This window comes from Equus caballus, chromosome 1 (assembly GCF_041296265.1).
Source record: "Equus caballus isolate H_3958 breed thoroughbred chromosome 1, TB-T2T, whole genome shotgun sequence".
NCBI classification, from domain to species: Eukaryota; Metazoa; Chordata; class Mammalia; order Perissodactyla; family Equidae; genus Equus; species Equus caballus.
The window spans coordinates 135993647-136015243 of record NC_091684.1 but is presented as its reverse complement, the minus strand read 5'-3'; the positions used below and the strand labels follow the sequence as shown (position 1 = coordinate 136015243).

The following is a 21597-nucleotide window of genomic DNA, read 5'->3' as shown; positions in this document are numbered from 1 at the left end:
TTTCCTGATGGACCTGAGCCTTTCTGAGCCCCTCCTCAGTGCGGCTTTCTGGGTCCTCACAGTGAGGACCAGGAGGGATAGGGGAGTCTGATTCCGAATCTTTCTGATCATCTCCCTGCAGGAGTGTGATTGCTACCTTCACTTAAAGGCAGTCAACTCACAAGTCTTCACTTGAGCACCAACTGTGTACCTTTTCCAAGGCACCTGAGTTGGTGAGACACATACATAAAGTTAAAGGAACTTGGCTTCTGTCCTCAGAGGACTAATGATCTTGGTGAGGACAAAACATTTCCCAGGGGTGGGATGCAGGAGGCCAGCCCCGGCTGTCCAGTGGTTAAGATTAGGCGCTCTCAGCACAGCAGCCCAGGTTCACTTCCTGGCCAGGGAACCACACCACCCGTCTGCCGGTTGTCATACTGCAGCGGCTATGGGTTGCTATGATGCTGAAAGCTAGGCCACTGGTATTTCACATACCAGCAGGGTCACCCATGGTGGACAGGTTTCAGCGGAGCTTCCAGACTAAGACAGACTAGGAAGGAGGACCTGGCCACTTACTTCCGGAAAAAAGTGGCCATGAAAACCCTACGAAGAGCAGCAGAGCATCGTCTGATACAGCACCAGAAGGTGAGAGGATGGTGCAAAACAACAACAACAACAACAAAAAACCAGGCAGGGTTCTGTCCTGCTGTACGCAGGGTCACCGGAAGTCGCAATCGACTGGACGGCACTAATAACAAGGCTACAAAAGGACAGCAACAGAGGGCTCAGTCTTGGGACCCCAACTCTTAAACTCTTATGGAAATCTGAGAACGGCCCCCAGCCTGGGCGGGAAGGCATCCTGAAGGAGTGGGACTGGGCTGGCCCTTGAAGGATGGGCAGGGTGTAGCTGGTCTGGGATGAACAGACAAGATGTCTTCAGGGCAGAGAATACTGGGTACACACCAGGAGTTGGGAGGATGGGGAATGGGGCACTGGGTTTCTCCGCACCAGGGATTCAACAGATGGCTCCAAGCCTTTTGGTAACTCCTGGTCCTGGGGTGACAGCATTTGCAGTGTCCACTCTCAGTGGGGCCTACAAGAAACCTGCCCCCAGCCCAGCCCTGCCCTCTGCTCCCAGCCCCAGCTCCAGGCCGCACCTCTGTGGTCCAGTTCATGGTGGTTCTTCTCATCCTTCACCGTCAGGTGGGCCTGGCCGCCCAGGGCACCAAGCGCCAGCAGCCCCGAGCTGCTCCCGGTCACCGGGGGGATCCCTGGAGGCTGGAGGCCTGACGGGTGGGGTGGCAACTGGACCGGGGGGCCGTGCGTGGCGTGGGAGAGGTGCTGCGCCTGGAGCTGCTGTTGCTGCAATGAAGTCGGTGGTGAGCACAGCTGAGCAGGAGGGCAGCGGAGGCCCCAGGCCATCCCCCTCGCTCCTGCATCAGGAGGCAGGGGGAAAACGCCCCTAACACCTCTGCCCCCAGCTCAGTCCACATGCTGTCTTGCTGAAGGAAGTCTGTTAACGGACTGCAATTTAGATACAAGATTTACAGTTTCGAACACTCCACCCATCCCCCTGCCCCAGCTTCAGGACGACTTTCTCTCTCTGCACAGGTTTCCAAGCCAAGATAAATCAAGCATGCACTTAAAAGCCACGCCGTCCTCGGGGCTCCCTCTCAGCAGGGGATCCATTTTTAAGCTCAAAGCCATCACATGTTTGCTCATGCTCCCTCGCCTTCAAATGTGAGCAGCCAGCATCTCCCACCCCGGGAAAGACTCCTTAATTCTGGGCAACAAAGAATTCCTCGGGACTCAGTTCTGAGGAACTCCACGCCTGCCTCCCAGAGCCAGGGCAGACCACAGCAGAAAAGAACTCGGAGCAGGAGGAGCCCGGGACCAGTGGAGCAAGAACTGGCATCACTGGACATCAGAGCAGAGGAAGGGTAACTAGACGAGTTGAGGCTTTGGAACCAGACAGACCAGGATTCAAATCCCTGCTCTGGCACTTACTAGCTGTGTGGACTTCGTCAGTTTACTTCAACTCTCTAGGCCTCAAATTTCCTTATCTGTAAAAGGGGAGAAGTAGCACCTACCTCAGAGGATGGCCGTAAGATCGTATGTACGATAACATCCGTATGTGTGTGGCAGCTGGGACACACAGCAACTACTCATGTGATCGTGACAGTAGCTAACACTTACCCAGGGCTTACAACGCGCCCCCCACTGTTCCAAAAACTTGACATGTATTAACTCAGTATTATCATGAATAGCAACTACTGCTAACAATCCTCCTGCCTCGCCCCAGGCCCAGTCAAAGATTCTGTTCCCCTGCCCCAAATGCCCAGGCCTCCTACCCCACACGAGCCTCGGGGGCTTCTTTCTCCTTCCCCTTCCCACTCCCAGGTGACTGGCTTGGGCAGCTTTAGTCCTCTCTGGGGCAGCCACGACGGAATGCCCTTTGTCGTTCCTAAGACTGTGCCAAGAACCACGGGCACTGTGAGCCAGGTTACACCACAGTCACATATTTCCTAGGGATTGAAACATTCCTTAGCAGTGACTGAGGCCTTGGAGATGCTGGTATCACTTACACATCCTTCGTCTCAACTAGCGCAAGAGAAGGGAACCAGCATGTGCTGGGCGCCTAAGTGAATGCCTGGGCACTTTCCCAACATTATCTGTGACCCTTCCAACCACCTGGCAAAGGAGGGGTTATACCCATTTCACAGACGGCAAACTAACGCTTAGGGGACTGGAGCGGGCAGCCAGCAACTAGCCAAGCCCCACCACTAGTATGTGGGATCCGGACTCACACATGTCAACCAGCAACCTCATCAAAGAATGCTCCTAAGGAGACCCCCAAAGCAGGAAGTGTTGGTGGGAGGTGACCCCGAGCAAAGATCTCACAAGCTTCAAGATCTCACTCTTGACAACGGGACCTCAGCTGGCTGGTCAACGGGGACGGGCTTTCTGGCCACTGCTGACAGACAGCAGAACATGGGAAAGGCCTACGGCTCTGCAGGGAGGGGAGGCTCCAAGCAGCAGTAAGTGTTCGAGGACAGGGTCAACGGCCACACTCTGTCCCAACTAAACTGCACACTGCCACTCTAGCCCACCCCAAAGTTAACGACAGCCACAGCCATCACCACACTCCTGGCCCCGGAGGGCTTGTTTCTCAGCTCTGGGTGAAAGGCTGGTACCCACGGCCGTCGCTCAAGACCGTCAGTGCAGCTCTGGGACGTCTGTCGCTGGGCAGTTTACAGAAGCTGCCGGTGGGCACTGGTCCCAGTGTGGCCTGACCTCGGGTCTGCCTGAGATGCCAGAGCAGAAACAGTGCCCGGGGTCCCGGGAGTGGCACCACCAGAGCCCAGTGCAGACATCCAGCCCACCCTGGTCAGGGGCCGGGGGTCTTCTCGGGCACGAGCTCCCACCTCGACCCCCGCACCTCTTCTTTTCAAAGAAAATGTAATTTTTATATTTTGTTACAAAAAGAATACATGCTCATTGCCAGAAAATACTAAAATTAAGTACAGATTTAAAAGGTTTTCTAAAAAATTACCCTTCAATCCCACTCCCTAGAGGATTCCACTATTAATTTGTCTAGATTTTCTTTCACAGGAATCTGTAAATTTTAAGTGAATTCTACACAAAGGGGCTGTTAGCCTTACTGCTATACAACTGGAGTTTCAGTTGAGAGGCTTCTGAACAAATCAACACGTCCTTCTTGATGGACACGTAATATTCCCTGGTGTGGATGAACAATCCACCTTCATCAAGAGGCTCCATTTTAAAATGAGTCTCTGCCGGGGGCCTGCGGTTTTAGACCAGTTGCTGGTAGGCACTTTCATTCCGCCAGAGTTAACTATTTCGTATCCTAGAAGGCAAAGTCTGAGAGATTTAACCCACTTTTTATAGAGCACGGCCAATAAGATGACTGGAGGAAGAGAAGGGAAAAAGGAGGGGAGGCGGTTCAAAGAAGCGGCTTTGTGCCCGGCACAAGGTTAACTCCTTCCATGAACAATTCTGTTTCTAAGGAAAGAGCTGATTTAAGCTGTGTGCCTGTGGAGAGACCTGACTTTACTAGGGAAGGGTCGCCCCCGTCCCCAGCCCTCCAGGCTCAGCCTTACCCAGCCACCCCCTCCGGAAGCCATCCCCATCATCCTGGCCGAACGGGGCTCTCCCTTCTAAGAATTCCATCAGCTCAGACTCTGGAGCCAGACAGACTAAGGTGGGCACCCAGCTCTATCCTTTATCAGCTATGAGACCGTAGATGAGTCAGCTGACCTCTCTGGGCCTCAGTTTCCTCATCTGCAAAATGGGGATCAGAGGCAGCCCACCTCCTGGGGTTGTGTAAGGATCACATGCATTACCACACGTCAAGGCAAAGGAGGAGCTCAGTTAACACTAGCAAAAAACGATGAATGGACTGCAGATACAACCATTTCTTTCATCTTTATGTGCTGCTGGGCAACTCAGGAGTCCCAGGAAGACAGGACCTTGTCTTATCCATCCGAGCACTTCAACAGCACCGAGCATATTGCTCAGTACACACCTGCCGGGTGAGTAGGTGAAGATGTTGGAAAGGTACATATGGGGATGCTGGGGAGCAAGTCATCAGGGGGCTCTGTCCAAAAGCAACCATCCGTCTCCATTTCTGTGCCTCCTCTCTAAAGCCCGCTTGGATGCAGCCAGAACAGTGAGTTGGGACAAGGAGCGTCAGTCGGGTGTCCCGCTTCCCGGAACGTGAACCGATGAACCGGTGAACCAGCATCAGAAACTTGGAACAAAGGCTGTAGAGGCTGTTGGAAAACAGTGGCTTCCAAAGCTGCTGAGCTTCCAAGGGAGGGTGGTTTTCTGCCAGAGCGTGTCAAGCAGGAGTGTCTTCTTTGCAACAGAGGAAAGGAAACGTCCACATACTTCTCCTCTTCAAGTACAAGAGCCTCCCCCACACAGCTAGAAACTGCCCCGAGGTCTCCTTGGGTGGTGTGAAGGCTCAGGAGGCAGTGACCCAGCAGGCTCCAGGAAGCAGGCATGGAAAAGTCAAGCTCCAAGGCTTCTCTCTGGGAGTGACAGCAGATGCCGGGGCTTGCCGGGCAGAGGGGCTGCTAACAAGTCTCGGTTGCAATAGACTGAAACCAAGTTCCCCGCCCCCACCCTGCACCACCGGCAGGGCAGGGGGAGGCGGCTGGCAATGAGCCACCCACCTTGCTGTCCCCATGTTTCAGCCCCAGCCCCTCCACAGGCAGGGCACAGCCATCTGCAGGCTGCATTTCCATCCCCTGTGACATGCCTGACTTCAGAGGATGATGTATTGAAACACGGTGACACATGAGTGGGAGGGTGACAGTGTTATCAACTGGAGAGAAATGAAATCAAGTCCACACTGGGAGAAGGGCCCTGAGCTCATTGCTTTGCAGTCACCTGTCCGGGGCTTGCAGGATTCCTTCAAGACCAGGCCTTCTCCATCCATGACATGAAAGGAAGTCAGTAACCCTCCCTCCACCTCCAATACCAAAAGAGGGGCTGCAAGTCGAGAACTAAGTGCAGGAATGATTGCTCAGTTGTCCCTCTAATATTTTATGCCAGAACACAGGCATGTCAAAGAATGTGTCCCGTGGGGCATACGTGCCCCCGTCCTCCACACGTGTGCCTCCGAAGGTCTGGCCACTTACAGGAGAGGCTGAGGGCAGACCTGCTGGCAGTCTGTGTGATGGGATTATGTACCTCGTGCTTTCTGCCTCTGCTAGCCGACTAATGCTTCACTTCTCAGGCTCACAATTTGGGTTCAACTCAGTGAAGTTGTCTAAGCATTCCCAGAGCCAAGACCCACTGAGGACGCCCACCAGAGGAAGCACCACCTTAAGTGCATGAAAAGAACACTTCCTGCCCCCAACTGCCACTCGGTCCTCTATTTCACGTGGCTGGTGGGCCCCACAGCTCACGTGGCTGGCGGGCGCATTGTGCTTCCATGCTCTGTGACAGCTTTTAGAGCTCACAACAACCTTGTTATCCCCATTTCAGAGACGAGGACAGGCTCGGGGAGGCTAGTGACTCCGATAAGCCAGAAGCAACCAAAGCCAGGACTCAAACTCAGCATCGTCTCCACCACGGCGGCCTGGCTGAAGGAAACAACTGCAGTCCTTAGAACGCACACTCTCTTCGCCTGCCATCCTTGTCCCTCATGCAAAATTCAATCAGCTGAGCCCAGCTCATCAACATCCTGGAGTGAACGCAAGAACCTCAGGTATGGCTTCAAAATACCCTTTGTAGTTTGTGACGAGCTACAACCTCCTTCTTCCTCCTCCTCACCCCCGACTTAAAAAAAAAAAAAAAAGAGTCAACACTTTACAACATCTCTTCCAATAATAACTTCCAAGGGAGTGCAGATCAAATTGTCAGAGGGCAAGCAGGGTGAGCCCCTCCACCCACAAGGTTCAGTGACCTTGGGCCAGCATGGAGGAATGTAAAAAGAGGGTTCTGGAAACGGTTGATAGGTCAGCTCACAAGGTCTTTCATCTGCCTGGGGATGCCTTCTGCAAGCTGCTGACCAAGGGTCAAAATTTCCCTCCTCACGCTCAGGAACTTTGACCCTCTAAGGATTCCCCAATAATTTGGATCCAAGAAAAAAGAGCACGTCACAGTCACGGGTCTACAGTAACCGGGTCCCGCCAGGCCCTGGCTAGCAGAGGGACAAACTTTGGGCCTGTTCCCTAGATGGACACTCGAGGTTCCTGTGGCCCCGCAGGGGACCAGGGCTGGGCCAGCACAGCTGGGCTCCCTCCACCTGCCCCTCTTCTCTTTCCTCACACCAATCTGACACCGAATCCCGGTCTTTCTCACGAGGAGGGAGACCCTAGAAATCCTCCAATCCATGCAATAAATGGGCCGTTAGGCAGAGGCCGGCCCACACCAGATACACCCAACTGAGCTCTCTCTGAGGTCAGCCAAGACACGACCTCAGAATCCTTCCACTCCATACCCGAGAGCCAGAAACAGCTGACTGAAGCGGGCACATTAGATGGAACCTGCCTGGCCCTCCATCTTGTCACAAACGGGGAAACTGAGGCCTGGTGCAACGAAGTGACTCTTGAACTCCCAGACCAGAGGACCAGGCAACTTCTCCCTCCATAGTGGCAACTCCAAAGCGCTATGGAGGCAGCCACTAGTTGCCAAGAGCCTCCTGGGACCTTTTCTTCACGGCCCTTTGCTGCTGGGGCCAAGACTCTTGCCCTTTCACGACCAGCCTGGGGCCCTCTGGCACTGGCCATCCTTCTCCACGTCACTTCCCTGAGGCTGCTCAGCGGCAGCCGCTCCCCTCTCGTCCCTGCCGGGAGGGCGGTGGTTGTGGTGGTGACGGTGGCGGTGGCGCCAGCCCGCGGTGCGCGGAGCCTCAGCTGTCCATCACTCCCGCCGCTGCAGCTCCGTCAGGCGTGGCGATGGGATGGCTGCCCGCCTAATGACAGGGCGATGGCGGCATTCACTCAGAGCGGAGAAGCAATTACCTTGAAAACCGGGGTCACAGGCCCCACTCGTTGGCTTTGATTGAATTCCAATACTTCCTCGAGCCGCCGTGACCTCACTTGCAGCTCCCTAAGTGCTACTCACGGGGAGTGGTGCACATCTGGGCAGCGCTTCTCCCCCAGTTTCTCTCTTTTCTTAGAGCTTAAGACAAATTATTTTCAGAAGAGGATTTTAATTCCAAAGAGGGACGCAGAGGGAGAGAAGGGACCCCACTGTGGCCACCGCCGGGATGGGAGGACTCGGCCTGAAAATTCAGAAGTCCCCTGCAAGGGGATGGGCACGAGGAGCCAGAAGAGGAGAAATTCCAGACGACAGAACTCACCACGCACTTCCCATCCTGCGTCCCTTCTGCCACTATCAGCAGGGCCACCAAGCTGTGAACTGGTCACCGAGGCCGAGGACACATGCCCCATACTACGGCTGGACTGGTGGGGGTGTGGGCAGAGCCGGGGCTGGAAGTCAGCCCCTGACCTCTGTCTGGCCTGGCTTTGGTCCTGGTATACGTAACAGTCCATGAGCCACTTCCCCTCTCCGTAAAACAAGGGCAACAGCTAGCTCAGTGGTTCTCCACTAGGGGCCATTTCACCCCCTCTAGGGCATCTGACGGTGTCTGGAGACGTTTTTGAGTGTCATAAGTGTGCGTGGGGGGTGCTACTGGCATTCAGTGGAAAGAGGACAGGGCTGCGCTGAACATCTCACCACGCACAGGACAGCCCCACAACAAAGGATCTGGCCCCAAATTTCACAGTGATGAGCCCGAAGGACCCTGGGCTAGATGATCTCCGAGGAGACTTCAAACTTATTACCCAATGGGGGAACCATAATATCATGCTTCCCAGCTCAGTGGCTAAAAACACTGACCACTTACTCATGTTTCCCTTTCCAGACTCCTCTCTGCTCCTCCCACACAGGAGGTGAGGGTCTGGTCCTCCCCCAGCATTGCCAGGATTCAGACCAGGTGAATGCTTTCATGCCTCCCCTCTCCCCCCTCCCCCCAGCAGCTGCCACAGGGCTTAAACCAGAGCACAGAACCACGTACCCATCACGGGTCCCAGGGTGTGATGGGGGTCGGAATCCACCAGCATCACTGTCACTCCGAACCCAGCCTCCCAGCCTTCCTGGCCCAAAGAGATGAGCTGGTCCAACCTCTCCTTTAACAGATGCAGAAACTGAGGCCCGAGGAAGAGACGGGACCTGCCCGAGGTCACACAGGTAGAACACAACTAGAACACATCACTTAGCTCACCAAGCAGAACATTCTGGGCCTTCAGTTCCACCTTGAAATAATGACCTCACATAAGAACAAAAAAAGGACTGAAGACCAGCCAGGGTCTCAGAATGTCAGGGCTGAAGGGGCCTCAGACAATCAGTCCACTGCTTCCCCAGCCTGATTACCCTTCAGAAGGATCTGGAAAACTTCAGAAACACAGATTCCCAGTCTCACCCCCAGACCTATGGAAAGAACACTGGGGCGAGTGCCCTGGAATCTCTATTGTCTGCAAGCCCCCCTGGGGGACCGTGACCCCGCTGTCTGTGGATGGGAAGCAGTGATTCCTTCATTTCAGGGACAGAATAAGGACAGGTATACTCCGAGGCTAAGAGTCTTGCCCAAAGCCACATGAAAAAACTGTTTTTCCCCAGATGCTTATCTTAAATATCCTCAGCCTCCCACCAAGGCAGCAAGCAGGAGAAAGAAGCTATGTGAGCTCAAGAAACGCACTGGAGATGCAAGCCAGGTAGGGATGCTGGAGGGGAGAGATCGGCCTCCTGCCTTCCCTGAGGGTCGGACCGAAGAGGGCCTCACAAAGCACTCCTGGATATTTCTCCCTGTGCCGGGATGAGACGGGGCTTCTAGAAGGTCAGGAAGACCTGTGACGAATGCTCAGCCAGGCAGCTCAGTGCATGGGACAGCAAGGCCCAAACCCGATTCCACAGCACGTTTCACATCAACAGTACAGCAGAGACCGTTCTGAACCCAGGTGGCCAAAGAAGGGCAGACCTTTGCCAGGGAGGGGACACAGCAGACAGGCGCCCAGGGAGGCGCGAGGAGGCCAGTACCCTGGTCAGTTAGCATGACCTCCAAGGTGATCCCAAGGACCACTCTCAATTGTGGGGATGCCAAAAGCTGGGGGAGGACACTGCTGATGAGTTTAGAGTTGGATTTGAGGCATGTCGGGCACCCCTTTAATTAGGGGACCGAGAGGCGCTTGGGGAGCCAAGGGGGAGAGAGCCCCAAATGGTCCCAAGCCCATGAGATGTTCGGGGAAGCGGGGACCCTGGGGCCGCCATTCTTTGAGGCCAGCTAAGGTCAGGGTCGATCTCTGGTTGTGGTAAATGAGAGGAATAAAAGGGCTATACACACGGTGAAAGGCAGACTGGGGAGTCCACGTACCCCGATGATGGCGTTCAGCTCCGTCATGGTGACCTGCTTGGCACGTTCCACCGCCTGCGCCACCTGCTGCTGGTGCTGGAGGGAACAGTGCGAGGGTCAGAGGACGCCGCCCTCCCCGGGGAGGCACAGGGAGTGCCGCTCGGGGTAGGCAGTCAGAGCCCCCCAGAGAAGGCAAAAGGGGGCCAAGAGGGTCACCCAACCAGAGCAGGACACGAGTGGGATGGGGACGGGGCATTTTTACTTTCTTCTTTAAGCCCTTTGCAATAAGCATGCATTCCTTTTGTAATCAAAACTTCCTTTGAATTAAAATATAAATGAGCCAAAAGACAGCTATTAGTCAAGCGCCTTCCTCTATCACACATACAAAAAAGCTTCCTTCCATGCATCTGAATATGAGCTGAGGATCAGAGGACACTCCTGACTGAGGATGAGCTTTCTGAATGCGCTAACAACACTGGAGTCACGTGGGAGAGCCGCCCGTTTTAGGAGACATGGCGAGAGTGGTGAGGGGTGGGTTGTGAGGATGTCTGCAAGTGACATTCGAGTGGTTCAGAAGAAAAGTATGTGTATCTGTATATACTCATCTCTATCCATCTAAGTAGAGAGTAAGCAAACAAAAAAGTATGTGCCCAGACAGATTAGAAAGAGAGAGAAAAAGTGGCAAGGCGGACCCTAATATAAACTGTGGACTTCAGGCGATAACGAGTGTCAGTGTGGGTTCAGCAACTGTAACAAATGGCCCACTCTGGTGCAGGATGTTGTTAGGAGGGGAGGCTGTAGGAAATCCCTGCACTTTCCACTCAATTTTCCTGTGAACCTAAAATTACTCTGAAAAATAAAGTCTATTTAAAAAAATTTCTTTCTGGTGCATTCATTGCCTTCAGCTTTGAGGTAGCATCTGTTTTGTGTACAGCTCTCTGCCCACTGGGCTGTAAGCTGTGAGGACATCACTCTATTCTGTTTTTACATGAATTCCATCATTTACTGGTCATTACTCTGACTCAGAGACCCAGGACTCCAGGAGGCAGCTGAGGCGGCCTGAGCCACAGAGGGGATGTGGAGGGCAGGGCCTGGCCCAGCTGGAGTGAGCACTGGGCAGAAACAGGCCCCTCAGTTGGCCCAGCTGTCTGCCCTGCACAAGGAGCCTCCCTGGAGACACTTCTTTCATGTCGCCCATTAGCCCAGCCCTGCCTCAGATGGGGGCCCCTTGGAAAGTGCTGAGAAGGTGATGTGACTGACTGGTCATGCCTCTGGCGAGGACACTGTCCTGGGGACTGGGGTCCCCTTAGAGGTTCTGGCCCTTGGCACTGACTGGCCAGGCTTCCTTGCTCCTAGATGTTTTCAGGTGTGGAAGTTGGGGCACAGGGAAAGTGAGGCTGGGAATGCTGGCTTGATGGGGCATAGCGGGCACAGAGGCTCCCACTGTCTGCTGCTAGCCCCGTCACAGGCCAGGACCCTCCTCCCTGGTCTGCGCAGCAGAGACCCAGTTCTACCAGAAGAACAAGCAAATGGTCCCTCTGGTGTGCTGGAGAAGGCTCTGCAAATCTCCAGGTTGTCAACCTCAGGCAGTAGGAATGGACAGGAGTGGGCTCAGTGGGACCCGGTCAGCCGCTGGGCTGCTTTGGAAAGAAAAGGAGGACACAGTAAAAGGCCTTACCTCTTGCGACAGGAAAGGCATGATCTGTGCTAAAATTGTGTTCAGTCTCTTCGCAATCTCTGTCTGCAAAAGAAGAGAGGCTGCGTGAAGCTCAGGCACATAGATCAGGTGGCCGAAATGCCTGACGGGTGGGAGTGCAAACTCGCCCCAGACCACAGACTCTATGACCGGCTCCATCCTGTCCACCCTCAGTCGGCGTCGTCCCAGGGGGCCTCGTTAAACCCACAGCATCCAAAAATCTCTTCCAATCCGCCCCCCAGCCAAGCTGCCTACATTTTGCGGAGCTCCAATTTCCTATCGGAGGTGGTCTAGATGTTTGGTTCAGAATACAGTTTGCCTCCTCTGGACGGAAGCCCTAATTAAAAACGAAGCAAAACAAGAACCCCCACACCGCACACCCCAGTAAAACCTACTACAACAGTGAAACGCAGTGAGGTGCCCAGTGGCGCCCGATGGCAACAGCAAGACAGGCGCTGAGACAAACAGGACAGGACGCAGCTGGGGCCAGCTGCACAGGCAGTGATAACTGGCACAGAGGGTCTCCCTCGCCCCCCCTTGTCTCTGCTGCCTCCCCCAACCAGACCAATCCCACCCCCAGCCATGTGCAACCCCACCTGAACGCCACCACTAATGCTTCAGTTTTTAGGGTAAAGCACGGCCTCCTCTAAGAAGCTGCTCAGGAGATAACTCACTGGATCCCTAGCCCTTCACATATGTTGATCGTAGAAAAGCAGATCAGCTCTCCGCCTCACCCCCTAACACCCCAGAAAAGATCACATTTAGAGAAACACCAACTGTTTTTGCCACTCATGTCCTATGTGAACCCCAGGATCTCAGACTAAGAGGGGCTAAAAAAAGAGAAAAGAAAAAAAGAGTCGTGCTAAACGGTTAACTGAGTCCAGACAATAAGGCCTAGAACCACTGATAGACAAGGCTCAGAATTGCTTTTCTTATCTCATTCTGAATCTGTGGCCGCCGGGACCGAGGTCCCAGAGCTGGCTTCAATGCTCTCATCAGCACACAGCAATCTTTCAGAGACAAAACCATGACAACAGCCTTAAAAAACCTGTGATCATCTGCATGTCAAATGATTCTGGATGAGAAATCCCTGTGCCCTTAAAATAAAAACCATGCTGTCTGAAGGCTTACCAACAGACCCTGGACCTCAGGAGAACTCCTAAGGCCCGTACCCCCACATCCCTCCAACCACAAGCCACTGATGAGGACGCCTCTGGTTTGTGAAGAAGACAGGCCATCGACTAGGAATCTGATGGACTTTTGCGGCCTGACGTCCCGGGGCTGCAGGCAGCAGTGGCCGGCTCCAACACAGACGGCCTGTCCACTACATCAGGGACTGCTGGGTGGGGATGGGGGCAGCTTCCCCCTCCTGGAACACTCCGCACCCCTAGGAATAGGGCCAGTTTCTCCGACCACAGGCACTTGGGACAATTCTTTGTGTGAAAGACTGTCCCTCGTACCCCCAACACTTCCAAACTCCCAGGAGGGAGGGGACAATCACCCCAGGCTGAGAGCCACATGCACACATCTTGGGGATGCTCCAGCAAGGACACAGTACATCCAGGTTTGTCAGCCTCAGTGCTACTGACATTTGGGGCCAGATAATTCTTCGTTGTGTGGGCTGGTGTGTGCAGTGCAGGGCTCTCAGCAGCTCCCCGGGCCTCCACCCACTAGCCCGCCATTCATACTGTAAGAAACCAGGGAAGATTAATTATTGTATAAATTACTCCTCTAGGTAAGGGGGAAGAGTTCTACTCCAAAATAGGGTCCTTTCTCATTTCTGTTCATTTTTTCCTCCCCCAAATTGATCAATAGTGGGGAAGGGGAATGAAATATAAGAGTCAGGGTTGTATATGGCAGCAGTTCTAGAAACAATCAGCTAGTTTGCATCCTAGTCCAAACCTGCAGAGAACAACGCGGTCACTCAACTGTCACATGTTTATGTGCCAAATAATAGAAAGATATATTAAAAACAAAAACCAGAAATAAACTAAATAAACCAGCTTCACTGCTCAGGGAAGCACATTGGTTCAAGGCCTCTCACCTCAGCAGAGCCTGGCACATAGTAGGTGGTCAAAAAAATGTTTAGCCAAAAGAATCCCACCAACTTCCCTGCATCTATTTTTTGACTCTTCATAACGCAGTGTCCCCCTGGGCACAGATCTGGGCCTGCCGCCATCGGGGCAGCATCGTGGGAGGGGCCGTGGCGAACCGAGTATGGACAGACAACTGGGAGGTGGGGTGGGCATCAGTCCAAGCTTCGCCAATAGAGCGAGGTGGTGTGGTCAAGCCAGACCGACCACAGCCAACTCGGTGGGCCCCTGGCTGCTGGCCCCTCCCCACAGCTGGGAGGGCAGGTGGCAGGCCCCGCACCTTCCCGGTCACTCCAGCCTACTTAGCAACTACAGTTCTCACCATCTCTGGGGTAGAGGGTTACAAAAGGGTTCCCAGCTGTTGCTACTTCCTCTAGCAAATAGGTCAAGTGTCAGGGTCTTGGTAGTCAAAGGGAAAAAGTGAAAAGTAGCGACCTTTCCCTTCCCCACACCCTGCAGCAACCGTGGCCACAGGCTTCTCCTAGGTGGGCTCTTCCCGCAGGCCTGGTCCGGAGCCCAGCATCCTCTGGTTGTGAGGAAAAGGGATCTGCCAGGATTCCATGCAGGCATGCCTGGTTCAAGGCCTGGCATGCAGGCCACCAGGGGGCCAGGGGCTGGGCTGCTCAGAAGCCCCGTGGGTGGCTCAGAGCGAGTTCCCTCAGTCCCACCCTTCCACCCCACTGAAAGCAGTTCCTGCCTCCTTCACCACCTCCCAAGACCAGAAACATCAACTGAGGGCCATCAGAAGGCTCCACATGGCTATGGAACATTCTGGAGACCTGGGTATTCACATTCAGGCTCCCTCCTGGGGCCTAAACCCAATGAAGAGAGGCCTTGGTGAGTGGCAGGAAGGACTCGGGCATACCAGGAGACAGGGTTATGGCGGGGGGAGGGGTAGAGGGGAGAGGGGTTTACACTCGAGGAGCTTTTATAGTAAACCAGGGCTTCCCTGTCTTTGGATCTGGGTTTTTTTCTGGGGGGAAGTGGGGGCAGAGAGAGCATGCAAATCCCATCCCTCCCAGGGGCAAGCCATCGCCTGCTGCTGAGCAGCACGCCCCTCAAAAGTGGAAGCAGGGACTGAGTGCCACCCCTCTCTACGCTGGCCACCAACCCTGAGAACAGGCTCAGGACACGCTGGTGAGTCAGAGAAGGAACAGGAAAACTGGTCACTTAAAGTCTTTTTTTAATGTTTATTTTTGTGAGGGTGGTGATTGCGGGAGGAGCTCCTGGAAATAGGAAGTTGACCGGACAGAACCGCTCTTAACAACAACAATAATAATAATGGCTAACATCCGCCGACCCAGCTGTTCCAAGCATTTCACATGCGTGAGCTCTCAGTAAACCCACAGGGGAGGTGCGTACTAAAATCTCCACTTTTCAGATGGGGAAACTGATGCTCAGAAATTAAGCAACTTCACTAAACAATTTCCTACCAAACAGCCACATTTTGACATTCTGAGAGAGCTTAGAAGTATTTTTGAAAGAAAAACTACTGTCAGGGTTAATAATTGACAGCATTTCCGATTAGAACAGCTGTTAAAACAGCATTTGATCCAACTCAAACAAGCTCTAAACATCAGTTCCAAGAAAGGAAGAAAAAAAAAATCAAGACGTGTGACTTCGACGATCGGGACAAGTCACAAATCACAAATTGGAACTAGATCATACATTGGAAAACTCCTTTTGGCGATTCAGGGCACGGTTATCAATAAGGCAGCCGTGGTCCAGGAGGCTGACCTCCATCCTTCCCTCCATCTCGGTTGCACAAAGCCACCACCTGTGAGCCAGATCCTCAGACACAAACCCGAGAGGAGGGGGTGCCGGGCAGCAGGAAGGCGGCTTCCTTTGGAAAAAAGGTGTTTGGGGAGCCTGTTGCTGCCTTTGAAAGTTTCTTTTCAAGTGTGGTTCAAAGAAGGCGGCTTTGCTGGTGGAAAAACATTGTTCCTTGGAAGGAATTAATCTACTAGACACAGACAGAGAGGCAGTTCAGAGAAACGTGCAGAGAGATTCTGCAAAATTCAGAATCTGCGCTCCCAACTGGGCGCTGGGGGTAACATCTGCCCTGCGTCTCTGTCGAGATTGTTAGGCAAATAAATGACGGAAAACAAGATAGTAGGGGGGCAAGTGTAATTTCCCAAAGAGCAATCTGCTCAACGTACCTTAGTAGCTCCCATTTGCATGATCATCTCCTCATTAAAGTAGGACCTCCAAACATCTTGCTGTAAACCGAGGGTACTTGAGCATTCCAAAAAGGGTATTTCTCTAAAAACATTCTGGCACTCACATTTGCTGCAACTTACCATCCTTGGGCCTCTGACCCAGGACACTGAATTAAGGGAGATGGAATCTGCTCTCGGTCCTCACCCCCAGCAACCTCCTGCTCCTGGCCTTCAGCACTCAGCCACTTGTTGGCCTTTTTAAAAAATTCAGCTGACTGCTCAAGACGCAGTTGACAGCCACTTCCACCAGACGGTCTCTCCACTACTTGGTTTTATGCTGCCGTCAGCTCTTGAGAATGCACACTCCATTTTAACCTCAGCCAAACAAAAACAAGGAGAGGGAGAAATCTGCCACTTTAAAGAGCATGTTATGACCCAAAGTCACACAGCAATGCCCTGGCTTCTACTCCCAGCTCTGCCTCCATCTGGCTGTGTGGCTTTGGGCAGAGCACTTCCCTCCTGGTCTTCCGTTTTGTTGTCTGCAAAATGGAGGGACGGACTGGATATAACATGAGATCCAGGAGTCATCATTTAGAGTTTTAAGAATGCTAAACATTCCTGAATTGCTCTGTGACATATTATTTCCTCCATAAAGCTCAGCGAAACAGAGCATGGCACGAGCGTCAACGACAAGCAGAGAAGAGGCAAGCCACCTTGAGATGTGGGTGGACGTAGGGTGGTGGGCTGGCCAGGGCAGGCTGGGGCTCAGTCCTGAGGATCAGTCTTCATAGCACAAACCATTCAAATGTGTCCATTAGCAAAAGTGCACACAACCGTCAGAGCAGGCCAGAGTGGGGATGTCCTATCTGTAAGTGTCAAGCACCTACTGTCCGGGTTCTGTGATTCACAAGACAAGAGTGGCGGCACAGTAAAGACGGCCAAGCAAGGGCTCTTCACGCCATTTTGTTTAGTGGGAAGTAACAGCAATTCCACATCTGTGAGATAGTCAAGGGGCCGCTACTAGGCTCCTAGTTTCATGTCTACAACAAGGATTTCTTCCTGGGACAATCAGGGCATGGTCTTGGAAAGAGCCGTGTGTTGTGAACCTAGAGACTCATGTGTGGATGTCAGTGAGAGAAATGAGACGAGGGAAGGAGGCCTGCCTATGTGAAACACGAGCCACACCCCAAAGTCATGAAGAAATGGTGGTGCTCGACCCAGCTCTGTCCCCGCCAGGCCATGTGACCTCTGGAAAGACGTCCTGCTGGCTGGGCCTCAGGTGACTCCTCTAGAACCACGTGTTTGGGTGGAGACTCAGGCGCTCTAGGATTCTTGAATTTTAATCAGGTTTTACCTGGTTCTCTGACTCAAGTGCTAGGGTATTCAGAGAGTCTGCTTCATCTTGAATTAAAATCACAGGGGCACAGGGAGACGCTGGGGGCTGTGCAGAAGGAGGAGGCTCCAGCAGCCGGGCGCCACCATCTCCCAGCAATCAAATATTGGAAGATTCCGGAACAATGTGTCCAGGCAATTTCAACTTAAAATATCCCATTGCATTTCCTAGGCAATTCTAAATTGATAGGCCCTCAATTATTGCACTACAAGATGAAATTCCTTGCCAGGCAGTTTCTCCTCAGACCAAACTCGGAGAGCACTGAAACAAAGCAAGCGGGTATTTTATTGCTCATGGGAGGGAAGTCCAGGGACAGGGACCTCCAGCAAAAGCCTGCATGGGGTTCCCAGGCCCACCTCGTCCCCTTACCGGCTCTCGGGGAAAGCAGCACCATAGTGTCTTTAAGAAGGGGACAAATAAATGGTCCACTTAGCAGCCGAGGGAGATAATAACCCCTGCTCCTGGCGGGGCTGGGGAGGTTTCCATCACAGCTCAGTCAGTGAGAGGTGAGCCTCCTTAAAGGCCCTTTTAGCACTGACATATTGATCAAATTATATATAACTACGACACCATCAAATATTTATGCTTCCAAGGAAGCCTGCTGAATTCTTTATGCCGGAAGGTACAAGAAAAGGCCCAGCCCTGGCGTGACCCTGAGGATCTGTCTCCTGGAGGGAATGGGATGCTGGCTGGGGCCAGCTGTGATGGACATTCCACACACTCGCCCCTACGCCCTTCACACAGGGTAAGGATGGCAGGCAGGGGACAATGCACTCGCCCTTACCCAGCTAGGCCCCGTGAAAGGCAAGGGAGTCTGGGAGCTGAGGCTGTGGCGTGACCCTTCCACACACTTCCTTGAAAGGAATTAAGCCTTCCCTTTCTCTGGTCCCCCCAAGAAATCTCAGACATTTCCCGCCAAGAGTCTAGGGAGTAAGGGAATTGGGAATGGTGGGGCTGAGAGAGGAAGGGGGGAGTGGCGGAGGTGGGGGAAGAGGAAGCATCTAGGCCACTGACCCCGGAAAGAGCTGGCAACGCCAAGCCTCGAGACCTGCACTCCAGGCCCAGGTACGTCCTGCACTTTGGCCTCAGTTTCCGTTACACGGCAGAGGCAGATTCAGGTCCAGTACAATAACCAGAGCTCTGAATTAGGTGCCGTGTGCAAGTGAGTGTCCCACCCTCGGAAGCATTCAGTGGCAACCCAACAGGGAAACGGGTAAACACCACTCATGGGAGGGACCTGGGCCTAGATGACAGCCAAGTTCCTCCTTGGCTCTAAGATTCTAACACTTTCATTTTTCAGACTCTCAGTTTCCATCTACCGGGCTTCCTGTTAACAAGATCCAATAATCTTTAAATATTTGTTCACTTTAATTTCTTGGTTCCCAAACACATTAAACTCTGCTCGCCTCCCACCCCCACTCCAGGGAACGGCTCTCAAAGAGCTTGCTTGTGTAGACAGAACAGGGAAAGCCTTTTCAGATTACACCTTCCCCCAGCACTGCCCATTCATCCCTGGCTCAGCCACCCTTCCAGCCCTCCCTCCCCTCAGATAACCCCCTGCCCCCTCCCCAACCTTCCCAGACTCCACTGGCCAACTCCTGCCAGGAGGGAGAATTCTCAATTCATCCCCAGGAGGTTGCCATGGCAACCCCCGCCACCTAATCCCCCTTGGAACATTATGCAAATCTCCCCTCACCCCTCAACAGGCTGTAAAAGTCACATTACCCTTGCAGAAGCAGCTCATTAAATTTTGGGGGTCTCCCCATAAGGTCAGTGCTACAAATGAAATACTGGCTATGACTTACGGACAGGGGTGCTCTGGAAAACCTGGGCGGCAGGAAGGGAAAATGAGGTGTCAGTGGAGGGGACAGGCAGACTTCGGGCAGAAACAGAGCCCCATGTTATCCACCCACCACGGAGTTCACAACCAAAGAGCATGTCCCCTCCTTAGATTAGAAGGGTCAGAGTCCTCTCTCCTCAGACAAGGATGGCAGGAGTGGTGGCATTTCATAGGCCATAAAAATCAAGATTCGTTATCTGTTTATATGATCGGCTTGTTTATATGATCGGCTCCCTCTCCAACTGACCTCCTCCCAAACCACCATCGTGTTCAACATCTCCTTTTACAGATGAGGAAATGAGGCCCAGGGAGGGCAAGGAGCTGCCTAGGTCACAGAGCAAGACAGTGGCAACCAAGTCTCCCAGCTCTAGAGCCAGAATTCTTCCCCCTACATCAAGAGTTCTCAACCAGGGGCGATTTTGCTCCCCAGGGGACATTAGGCAATGTCTGGTGAAATTTTTGGGTGTCACAACTGGAGTGGTGCTACTGACAACTAGGGGAAAGAGGCCAGGGATGCTGCCAACCATCCTAGGATGCCCAGGCCAGCCTCACCACAAAGAACTCTCCAGCCCCAAATGTCAGTAGTGCCCAGGCGGAAAAACCCTGATCTGCGCATCACTGACGCTCACATTTTACTGAACTCTGAAAGGCTTTGTCTGGGGACTTCCCAGAACTGGAATCAAACCCCTGCAGTACAGGTGGGTCTGGGGGTTGGGCATGTGGGGAGACCACAAAAGACCACACCTTGATATGGCACGTGGATAAAGATCCTCGGTCCACAAGTGAAAGCGCCCTGGTTTCCAGTTCTAAACCCGCCCCGGTCCACCGTGACACCACAAGCGAGTCACTAACCTCGGTACACGTCAGCGTTCCTGTCTGTCAGGTGGTGCTCATGACGCCCCCTCTGCAGGGCTGGCACGCGGAGCCGGCAAGCAACAAAGGAGAAGGGGCCCTGGGAAGTCTTACAACACACACAACACCAAGATCCTGTCCTCCCTGGCAACTTTGGGGACTCTGTCCCACTGTGAGAATACCTTGCTAGGTCCTCCTGTACGCACAGTGGGTACTGTGCTAAGAGTTAATATGGGTCACCTCATATAATCCTCCTAACGCTCCCTATAACCACAGTCCAAGATATGAACCAACCAGCCATGTACAGCTAACTAACGTTACTTAAAATTCCATTTACAACTCAGTCCCTCAGCCACGGGAGCCACACTTCAAGTGCTCAGTAGCCACATCTGGCTGGTGGCTCCTATACTGGACAGTAAAATACACGTTTCCACAACCGGAGTGAGTTCACGGGACAGCACTGCTCTAATAGGTGGGTGTCATTATCATCCGCATTACAAACGGAAGTTCCCAGAGCTCAGAGTCTGCCCCAAGTCACAGAGTCAGTAAGTCTTGACCTAGGATTCAAACCCAAGTTTGTCTGACCTCCAAGCCTGTCTCTTAGCCACCAGGACATACCACCTCCCCACTCCTGGAGCTCTGATCTAACTTCTCAAGATCCCCCTTTCAGAACCAGTTGACTTCTGATGGAGAAACTCTGAATCCACTGACAAAAAGGTGTAGTAAAAACAGGCTTACCAGGGACCCACCCCACCCATCACCAGAAGGCCTGGGAAACGCCCAGTGTTCCTACAGCATCACCAGAGTTGAAGAAAGGGGCTTGGTCAGGGGGACAGCGAGGGAGAGCCAGGTGTGGGTCTCTTGAGAAGTGGAGTAAGACCCAAGTGAGAGAACAGACAGAAACCCAAAGAGGCTAAGAGAGACGAGGAGGATCTAGAGAGCCCCCCTTAAGAAGTTCCTCCAGGCTGGGCTCCTTGGTGTCACAGACAAGTGCCAGGTGACACAGAAGCCAGTGTCGAGTCAACAGTGGGAGGCACCTGGCCGTGGCAAGGCAGCTCTTTGCGGGCTCTAATGCTTCTCCCCATTTCAAGCCGGCTTCATGGAGATCTCCGTTCCTCCAGGACAAGGTCTAAGGCTACAGAAGGAGGGTGGGAGACAGGGCAGCACCGTCAACCTCACTTCCTCCAGAGCCTTTCCCTAGGACTTCTGCTCTTAGGCAAGGCGAGATAAGAACTGGACTGCAGCCCTGTGCACTGGTGAGAGAGCTCAGAGGAAGGCCTCCCTCCTTCCCAGAGTGACGGCGTAAGGAGAAGCTACAGCCCCTACTGGCCCATCAGTCCCGGCTGGCTCTCCGCCTCCCTCCGTGATCTCACCCTCACCCTACTCCCACCGGGCCGCTTTCCCCTCCCTCCAGACCCTGGGGTACCACCTGCAGCACCCCCGGGAGCAGTGAGTCTGCCTACCTCTTCCTGGACAGCAGTCTGATAGTTCCTGCACCCCAGCCCCACCCTATTGAGGACTGACTCCCATCCCTCGCCCACCAGTCTACACTGAACGGCCTTCCTCTTCCCCAGCAGAAATCACCCCAGCTCACAAAGCATGCCCTTCATGAGGATCCATTTCAGACATGGGGTCAGGACAGCCTGTTGAGGGCTCTCTCCCCAAGGGAGTATTCGGGAGTGGGTAGAGGGCCTCCTCC

The 21597-nt window shown here is 53.4% G+C and overlaps 1 protein-coding gene across 20 annotated transcripts in view; it reads right to left on the bottom strand.

The window, feature by feature from the left end:
- The window catches only part of TLE3 (TLE family member 3, transcriptional corepressor), a 49770-nt gene that overhangs the window by 16586 nt on the left and 11587 nt on the right, over positions 1-21597 (bottom strand). For 7 of the 20 annotated variants that reach the window (XM_005602961.4, XM_014733737.3, XM_005602963.4 and 4 more), the window contains 3 exons: positions 11544-11606; positions 9857-9961; positions 1137-1341 (listed from right to left, as the gene is read on the bottom strand). In XM_005602961.4, the coding sequence (XP_005603018.1) occupies positions 1137-1341; positions 9857-9961; positions 11544-11606 (373 nt within the window). Of the gene's footprint in view, positions 1-1131; positions 1342-9856; positions 9962-11543; positions 11607-21597 lie in introns of all 20 variants that reach the window. The other 13 variants (XM_070269462.1, XM_070269483.1, XM_070269487.1 and 10 more) reach the window with 3 other exon arrangements.